Raw genomic sequence first — 10,251 nt, 5'->3', positions numbered from 1 at the left:
GAGAGAGAGAGAGAGAGAGAGAGAGGGAAGGTCAGAAAGCACTACCAGAGGGAGGGTGGTGAGAGTGACAGGGAGGGTGTCGTCGAAAGTGCAAAGAGTAGTCTAAATTACCGTAGGCCTACTTAATGTATCGAGATAAATCGAGATCAAGAAGAATCACGAAATGAAAGTATAATGTAGATCTGTGATATTTCGATAACCTATTGAATATTGAAAATGGATTTTTCTTGCTGAGCATTATAGATTCTAAGATCTAGATCTAGGCTAGATCTATGTGAATCTTAGATCGAGATCAAGAATGATGAAAGTATTTAACGTGGATTTGTTCCTGCTGTGAATAGATCTAGAGTATAGAACTAGGCTGTATGTGAATCTAGATCGAGATCAAGAAACATGAAAGTATTCTTGAAAGTGGATTTTTCCTACTGTGAATAGATCTAGAAATTTAGGCCATCTGTGACGCCTGTCGGTTGTTAAAAATGTGAATTTCTAAACTTAGATCTATCTATGGGCCAAGGCTCCTTCTTTCATTCTTTATAATCCTTCGAGATCTAGGCTAGATCTAGAATCTAGATTAGGATCTTCTAGGAAGCAACAATTGGCATGTAGGCCTAACTCTTTAAAAAAAAAAAGTGATTGAGCTGGAACTTTAGAAGAAAATGCCACGCCTTTGAAGAGGGAGAAGAAGTCTTACCCCTAGAGGCAGTCAAGAGGGGGGTGCTACATGGATACATTCAAGGTAAAATATTAAATGTTTTGTTTCTTTTCTGTTTTCAGTCTTTTTCCCCTTCTTAACTTTCCAAATAATTCTTCATTATTATTCCGTTCGTAGAACGGGTACTTTTATTACTAGTTGCTAACAATATCTGTAAAGAGCACTTTGGTTGATAGAGTAGCAAAGCAAACTCTGCAGAACAACAAGCGACAAAGGCAGAGGAAAAAACCCTTAGAAACACACACCTTAAAACATAAATAAATGAATGAAAACTGCTGAAAACAGCATCAACAGAAGAAGAAGAAAGCCTAAGGAAGCTTTGAAATGGACTAAAACAAGAAACAAAACTCATCACCCTCAGAAACTCTGAAAATTTGAGGGAAAAATATGTCTCCGTTGCAGGAGTACCTGTTTTAAAACCTGCATTTTTACTGCAAATGTTTTATTTTCGCAACAAATACTCATTTTGTGCTTTGATATTGTGTCTAAGCACATAATACTGTATTTTTCACCACCTTACTTTTCGGTTATGTTGTAATTTTAACGTGTCTAAAGCGTATTATTGCTTATAGCAAAGCCCCCCAAAACACGCACCCGCTCTTGCGTAGCGTTCCATTAATGGATCAATTTTTCAGCGGCTTCAAAAGTAAGAAAGTTTTTTTCAATTGACTCCAAAGAAACCTGGATCTTTTCATTTGGCGCCCAAGGGTATGTTGTGTCCAAATTTTTATCAAATTTTAAGAGGTCATGCATTAATGGATTACGGTAATTTAGAAATGACCAGCCCAATCTTACCCAAGTCTCCGGACACTCTGAGCCAGGTGAAGTTGAAAGGGGTCGTTTCAGCGTAGATGGACACTTCAGACATCTCGTTAAGGTTGCATGTCTCCACATTGAAATCTGTAAACCTGGGGTTGGTTGGGTTGGCGGCGATGTTCCCTGTCCGAGAGAAAGGAGGAAGAGTAGGAAGCGAATTCAAACAGTGATCAGTGAAGACGAGGCCCACATTATCACTCAGAGCCAGATCTGCGACAGACATCGGCGATCATGGATCTCCATTCATTCCTTTGCTCGGATGCTCTTAAGAAAGCTTCGTTTCCCTGATCGTTCCCCGTTACCCATTAATTTGTTTAGGTTCCCGAAGTAGGTTGCTCTGGTCCTTACTCTTCCTCGTTTGCCTTCAATTTTGCAAGTGAGAGCTAGATGTTCAAGACCTTTATGTCTATTCAGGTGTCCCAAAAACTGCATAAATTTGTCGTTTCCTAATTATTTTTAATAGTGAGCGTCCCACGTGGGCTTCATCAAGCACATACTGTGGTTAATAAAGCTAAGAGGGAGGGAGAGAGAGAGAGAGAGAGAGAGAGAGAGAGAGAGAGAGAGAGAGAGAGAGAGAGAGAGAGAGAGAGAGAAAAAAGCAGACAGACAGAAAGACAGTCAGACAGACAGACAGACAGACAGAGTAGAGAGTAACAGACAGAGATGGAATTGTAGAGAGAAACAGAGAGATAAAAAGACATCCAGAGATACAGACAGAGATAGAGGTTGATGGAAAGTGAAACAGAATGAGAGAATCAGAGAGAATAATTCACAAAACATGAGACCTATAGCCAGTGACAAAAACATGTTGTAAGAGATACATGACATAGAACGAGGTGTAAAAGTAAAGTAAAGCCCCCCCCCCTTCCCAGTTCAATTTGAAACGCTTGACTCCCCGTGGCGGTCACTGTGGGGTTTTAGCTAAGCCAGACAGGAATACAGAGTCTGGAAATACAGACTTCACCATAAGTTAAGGACGACCTTGACAGGCGGTCCTGATTACAACCCCCCCCCCCCCCGAAAAAAGACGGTAAGGAATGTTTCAAAATATTTTGCTCTGAAAGCGTTAATGGGTACCAATGCGTACTGCAAGGCTTCAAGAAGAGGCTAACCCATCACGCACTGCAAGGAAATCCTTCTCGAATTTTAGCTAAATTTGCTGTTTTTATCGACTTGTGTGCGACACCACGGACATTCCTCAGTTAAAATTTATGGTGCACGTCATAAACGGATGTATCGTCTCGAACTGTGCTCACGTTAGTGGCAATATAAGCCGCCGTTTGCGCAAAATCCAGTATCACAACAACGTGCCGCCGAGACGAAAGCTGAGAGACTTTGATCGTGCCAAAGCTATGGCATGGCTGCAGGATAGAGTCAGAGCCCGAGAAGTCACCAGAAGGCTTGCATTGTCACACACTTTGTCATTGTCAGCCTGAGACAGCGCCATCACGCCACTGGATCAGTCCAAGAACCCCCAGGTGCAGGTCGACCCAAGCAGACCACTCAGAGTGTTTGCAAGTTGTCCTTAGCTTATGTTGAAGTCTGTAGCAGGCTATCATCGTTATGATGGCTTGGGGGAAGGGAAAGGGCTAGACTTTACTTTTATCGCTAGTCCTGAGCCCAGTACAAAGATCATGGGTGGATTCATTGGGATAGAAGCAATTGAACCGTTTGACCTTTGGTGTTTTACAACTTGGATCAAGGTCATACAAAAAGTGGTGAGCTGTCGTGCTTGACCAGTAGCGAATTTTGCAGGAACTTTATTTGAAATGTATGAAAGGTTTTATGAAATCTATCGGAGAAGAGCAAACCATTGAACATAAACACACACAACTTTTCTTGTAGCTTCGTGGATGTTGCTGTTTTTGGACTTTTCCGTTAACTCTTCTTTTTCAGCTAAAAAAAAGTCTAGTTTTGTTGGCGAGTTCTTTCTCCAATTCCACGCTCACATGTGTCTGTCTCGGAGCCCACCCGCCATCGTATTATAATATGTTGCCGAAATGTGTCCTTCTGAGGAGAAAAGGGGAAGAGGGTGGACGTTGTGGAAGGGGGTGGGTTGGGTGAAAGAAGGATAGAGGGGGACGGGGCGGCAGTGCACCACGTAAATGTCAACACTTGACGAGCATGATGTGGTTTTGTTTTCTTTTCAAGTCACAGAAATAAAATGTTATGACTCTTTAACTCTGTAGTTCTGTACTCGCCATTTACTCTCAAGGAGACATTCAGGTCAGGAAATACAGACTTATGGTTTGACTTACGGTATTGACATCTTGTTCCGAAATACCCATCCTGACAATCGTTGTTAGAACAGATACCGTCCTCTCTGCAAAGCGACGCCTGCCGACCTATGCAGCGGCACGTGTGCTCACACTGGGGTCCGAACTTATTGGTCTGACTCGAGTCACATTTGCCCTCTGTAGAAGTAAAGCACAAATTTATGGAGACTTTAAGCAGACAGACTCTGGGATGGATCCTGAAGAGGGGGGTGAGAGCAGAGATGGACATGTTCTGACTGCAGTGATCCCAACACAGTGGACAAGTAAGAAAAGTAAGTAAGTAAAGCAGAAATTTCTGGCCTTAGTTAGATATTTCAACACCCATGAATAGGTATGAGTAACGTATATGGGTAAAAATCCTTTCCAACACCATAGGGCCTACGGTTATACAGGATGCAGACCCTACAATCTTAACGTTCATTTTCGATAGTATAGAATAATGAACGTCCATTAAAAAAACACACCAAAATCAAGAAGGTTTTTTAAAAAGATTACTCCCTTGACGCACTTCGTTTCACAATTGAACATACCGGTGTCTTTGGTGTAGCGAGTAAGCGCTCCACCGTCACACAGAGGAGATGGGATTTCGATTCCTGTTTGTGGAGAATTTTTATCCATGAACTCGGTTTTTCTGCTGGTACATCGTATCCTTTCCAGCCTGGGTCAGCTGTAACAGGCACGGTCGAAGCGACCCGCCTCGTAAGTTAACTAAATATGATCGATTTGGGGGTAAACAATTATCTCTTTAGTTTTAAAAAAGACTGTGATTCGGATGGCCCAAGTTCAAATCCTTAACCAGGCTGCCATGAACTTGAATTGTGTAAGGAGATTTTCCCACCTTCTCCCCCCCCCCCAAGCTTTCGTTTCCAAACCCTTTTGGTGCAGATGTATCTGAATAAAAACATGGTTCTGCGCTGACGCAGCCGAATTGACAGGCCGTAATTTGAGTCTCTAATTGAATTTCCATTCGTTTATACCATTTTATCAAACATTGACGAACATTTCAAGCGGGTAGTTGGCGAGCGCTCTGGTGTGGTTTACTCCTTCTTTCCTATCAAATATCGATTAACCTTGCCGCCTAATTATGTTGCAAGTGCGTAATAGTGTTTACTAAAACTAAACTGAAATACTTATTAACGGCATCTATATCAAACACATCTTTTTATTTTGTATTACTGTTATTCAATTTTTATTGCACTTGAGTAAAAATAACGGGAGGTAATAGCAAACAAGAAAAGGGTTCAGAACTAATTATGAGTTCCGAAACGTTGCGGTGAAATGACGCGAGATCAAAAAATCTTTATGCCCCCCCCCCCCCCCCCCCCGTTGACACAGTTTAGATCTTTTAGGAGGCAGGCTTCAGACGTGTCAGTCAGGGCTAACAAGGGCTGAGAAGGATACATCCTAGCGGAAAGAACGAGATACTCGATAAAAATACGTTAATGTCGACTCGGGAATCGAATAAAGAGGCTTGAGAATTTATGCTTTTGCAGATGTTGCTGGGGGCGCTTTTTTCGTCTTTTATTTTCTCAAAGTAATCCCAAGCGAATGACTTTCTTTGAGACATCTTGATAGAAACAGTGCTAAAATGACAAAGCCAAAGCTATTCAAACCCTTTTACTTCACATAATTCTCAGAAATTTTCCGCTTCTCCGTTGGATTCTTAGAACTGCACCCTAGTTGCTTCCGTATAAGGACAATGAAATAGAAATTATAGGCCTAGCCAATAGAGTTATCTCCTTTTTAAACTAGAGTCCGTACGAGGGCACGTGACACGACAGCTTTTGAGTTTATTGGCTGTCATTTTCGTGTTGGCAAAGAAGTTTGTTAACATGTGAGTGGGCGTGTCCCTGCTCTTATTAAGGAAAGTGTTTTATTAGATTTAAACATTGTGTTTGAATCCAAAGAGATTCTCTTAAAAGTGCAAGTATGTGAAACCTCTAGTCCCTTTATGGATTAACGCCTTAGAGACTTTCTCACAGTTTATTCATCATCAGCAAACATCTGATTAGTCTGGAAGTGGAAGACTGAAGAAAACGAGACCAGAAAGGATGACGTGTCTATCAGTGCACTAAGAAAGCGTCCAAAGGAACCATCCTTTCCTTTCACTGGTAAGAATAAAATATGATTGATAAGAAGATAGGCAGATTAGATCCAGATCTATGTTTTGAAGAAAATATTCGAAAAGATTAGGAGCCTGGTCTGATCAAAGCCTACATATTGGTTAATTAATATAATATCTAAAAGCTACAATTTAGCCTCCCCCCTTTTTGTTTAAATACTTACTTAAACAACTTAAAATCCAAGCCAGATCTACTAATCTGAGGTACTAGTTTCACTCACTTGACTCACTGATTTAAGATATTAAACACGAACAGTCATAAGCCTGTATGCGTCCATAGTATTGTATCAGCAATAATATTTTTATGGGATGATGACGGATGGGAGCAACCAAAGATAGGGTAACCTTGTTCGTGTCTACAATGTATGATGTATTAATGTATAGGGAAACATGGAGGAGATGAGTGGTAAGGGACATGAGAGAGATGAAGCTCGCTTGGAACGAGCTTGGAAGGATGGCCCAGGACAGAGATAAATAGAAGGGGCTTGTTTGTGGCCCACACCCTGCCAGGGATGGAAGGCATTGAATATTGATGAAGATGAATGTATAGGATATATTAGTGACAAAGGACTGCGATTAGTGCTGAGCTTGCTATATGGGCAGCATACAATCTGTGCTTGGTACACATTTTCCATTGCACGAACGAATTTAAACAACTCAACACTGCTCCTGTTATGTAGTTCAGTGATTTCTGTTTGTTTTCATTACATATCATCTATGGGTGGTTGGGAGAGGGGGGGGGGGCAATGAGGCACATAGAGGACGAATGTAAAGCTATTGGACTACAGTAAATTTGGCTGTTTATATTGTAGATTTTAATAGTGTCACATGCCTTCAATTTTGTAGCAAAATAAAAGAATGGCTCATTATTTTCTGTATAGATCTAATGGTTTGAGTAGCGCATAAATTATTTGTAATGTCTCTTCCTTAAAAAATTTTTGGCAGTGACAATTTGGGCATATCTGTTACTTTCAAATCATTTGAACGGCTCAACCTAACTCTACCCTCTAACGCTAAGGTAAAGACGAAATGAATGGCTGAACCTTACTTAACCCCTAGGCTAGCGCTATGACTAAGATGGAGGGCTAACCCCAATCCTATGAAAAAAATGGCACATTAGTCACTTCGGTTTAAAAAAAAATAAAGAGCCATCAGTAAGGTTCTGGGCCATGTGAAGTTAAGGTTGACTAGCAGCTCGATCTTTTTCACAATGGGCAGGTAATTTCTTTTTCAAACAGTGTACTCTTTTATGTTACATATTCAACATAACACTGGCTCTGTTCGTCACAAGATGAACAAATTGTAATGTTCTTTTCCTGCACCAGTGATGCAGACAAGTTGGGGATCAGTTTTAGTGGCCAGAAGTAAGTCTAATTGAAAGTTGTCCAAAAACACCTTAGAAAAGGATTTTGTTGCAGTTATCACTATACTCTGTTGAAAGACAATTGACCAGGCTACAAAACAACATTAAGTTCACTTTCTTTTCTTCAGTGAGTCCAGGGTTTTCACAGTTGTTTTACTAGGCTAATGTCCAAAAGTAGACTTACTTTAAAAAGGATTAGAAGGAGCTTCTTATTATAATGGAGCTAAGCCCGTTTGAGGGGTCAGAAAAAACTTTTTACACAGGTGCCCATAAAATCTACAAAAATATGATTCAGACAAGAATTGCCCCAAAGGGTTACGTGGGCATACTTTCAAAGTTTTTTTTTATTTTTCAGGTTTGATGGTTGTTCCTGTAAATCGAAGATCTCTGATGTTTTCACTCTGCCTTTAGCCATTTCATATTTTACTGGGGACTACTTCCGTTTCAAACCCAAGCTTTGTTGTGCGAGTGAGTAGTTCGCAAGAACAGAAGTGCGATTTGTGCTTTGTTGTGTGAGTGCCACAGAGTTCTACTTTATTGGAGTAGTTAACACGGACACAAGTGCGGTTTGTGTTTTGTCGTGTGTGTGCGACAGATTTGTACTTTTTTGCTGTAGTTAGCAAGAACAGAAGTGCCGTTTGTGTTTAGACGTATGGGTATGCCACATAGTTCTATTTCAGCTGCTTCTATAGTCCCACGAAATATTAGTTGTAGTTTTTTTGGACTTGGGCCTACTTCTGTTTCATATTGTGCTTTATCGTGTAAATGGATCAAGTAGCACATCTTATCAAGACGCATGCAACCAACTTGGACTGCTTGATGGTGACACTGAGAAGAATGCAGCAACGTATGAAGCATCTCCCAGTTTTGGACCCCAGTTATGTCTTGCCTTTACAACCATTCTCATCTATTGTCGCCCAGCTGATCCTCTTTCATTTTGGCACAAGCACAAATTGGAACTGTGCCGGGACATTATGATGAGAGACAAGGTCACAGAGTTGAATCCGCAGATTGAGAACTAAGTGTTGTTACAATTTCAGCACATTCTTGATAATGATGGAACGGATTTGCATAGAGACTTTCAGCTGCCACCTGCAGAACACAGTCACGTTGAAGGAGAGCGACCAAGAATTGTCCACGAGGAGTTAAACTTTGACACAAAAAAACCTGCGAGAGAAGGAGGGTCAAGAGTACCCAAAGCTTAATGAAGAACAAAGAGTCGTGTATGATGCTGTGATAGAGTCAGTTGTACAGAAGCAAAGCAAGATATTTGCCCTGGAGGCAAGTGGGGAGACAGGAAAAATCCCACACTATAAACCTGATTCTTGCGGCTGTCCGTTCCTTTAAAAAGATCGCCCTTGCTACAGCTCTGTCAGGCATTGCAGCAACTCTGCTCTCAAATGGCAGAACATTACACAGCAGATGCAAAATACCTCTGTGTGTGAACGAACAGTCCATGTGCAGTGTGAGTCCCCGAGATGCCAGTGTCACTTTATTACACCAAACAGAGCTGCTCATCATTGATGAAGTATCGATGGACCACAAACACATCTTTAAAGCCATAGAACAAACGCTTCAAGACATATGTGGGAATAACTCTCTGTTGAGTGGGCTAACTGTGCTGATGTCAGGTGACTGGCGCCAAATACTACCAGTAGTTCGCCATGGCTCAAGATCACAAATAGTCAATGCAACCCTGAAATCATCATATCTGTGGGAGCCTGTTAATGTGCTCAGACGGACAAGAAACATGAGGATTTTGCTTACAGGTGAGACTGTTGATTTCTCCAACTGTCTACTGAACATTGGTGATGGCAAACACAACGTATGCAAGCAAATCGGGGAGTTTGCGATAAAACTGCCCGACCGATGACATCACAGTGAACAGCGAACGAGAGTTGATAAATTTTGTCTTCGGTAACTTGCAGTATAACACAAATCCTGACTGGCTGGCTTCCCACTGCATCATCTGTCCCACCAACACAGAAGTAGACAGAATCAATATCCTCATCATGCAGTCCTTTTCCGGAGAAGAAAAAGTCCAGAGGAGTAGTAATTCGATGGAAGAAAATGAACACCAATACCCCATCGAATTGATCAATTTTCTATGTCCGTCAGGTATGCCACCTTACAAACTGACATTGTCATGTTGCTGAGAAATTTGGATCCCACAAACAGCCACTGCAACAGGACTCGATATGTGGTTCAACCTAGGACTTCTCAGTCTGAGAAAGCCTAGGGTTCAACACCTTCATCAACATGTAATTGATGCTGTCGTCGCTTGCGGTCCACATGCCGGAAAGAGACTTTTCATCCCAAGGATTCCCCTCATGCCCTCAGACAACATATTTCCCTTCCATATGCTACGGAAACAATTTCCGGTTAGACCTGCTTTTGCAATGACTGCCAACAAAGCCCAGGGACGGACTTTGAAAAGGAAAGAGGTTTCTTTACAGGGCGATTTTTTTCACATTGACAATTATATGTCGCAAAGAGTCGTGTTAGGTCCAGGGACTCTATTAGGATACATGCAAACAGACCTGCTGCCCAGGACAGAGTTCCAAATGGTGCATATACCAGCAATGTTGTCTATACAGAGGTCCTACGGCAATGAATCAGGTACCGGTACAAGCATTTTATCTTAGGCTTTCCTATCACTATATCACCGTTCGTAGAACGGGTCTGTGTCTAGTTAGTTTAAGTGCTGTAAATAGTATACTTTAATTCTTGAAATCAATACAAACCAAAATGTAATACCAATATAGAAAACACTACTTATTTGGTATAATTCCAAAATATAAGGGAGCACAAGTATGAAAAATATAGTTTCCTGTACAAATGTCAAAAGGGAAAGTTAAACTCGATTTTTAAATACTAGTTGTCATGCATTCATCATCTTTTTTAGTTGAATTTGTATGATCAAGAGCTTATCTTTGTCGTCCTACCCCTAATGGAATAA

The 10,251-nt window shown here is 41.2% G+C and overlaps 1 protein-coding gene across 1 annotated transcript in view; it reads right to left on the bottom strand.

The window, feature by feature from the left end:
• The window catches only part of LOC101864211 (multiple epidermal growth factor-like domains protein 11), a gene marked incomplete at its 3' end in the record, with an annotated part of 36,763 nt that overhangs the window by 23,712 nt on the left and 2,800 nt on the right, over positions 1-10,251 (bottom strand). The window contains 2 exon segments of the mRNA XM_005093899.2: positions 1,511-1,654; positions 3,790-3,945. Of these exon segments, the coding sequence (XP_005093956.1) occupies positions 1,511-1,654; positions 3,790-3,945 (300 nt within the window).

Source organism: Aplysia californica, unplaced genomic scaffold (assembly GCF_000002075.1).
Source record: "Aplysia californica isolate F4 #8 unplaced genomic scaffold, AplCal3.0 scaffold00072, whole genome shotgun sequence".
NCBI lineage: Eukaryota > Metazoa > Mollusca > Gastropoda > Aplysiida > Aplysiidae > Aplysia > Aplysia californica.
Note: the sequence above shows the minus strand (reverse complement) of the source record. Positions and strands in the feature narration are given on the sequence as shown.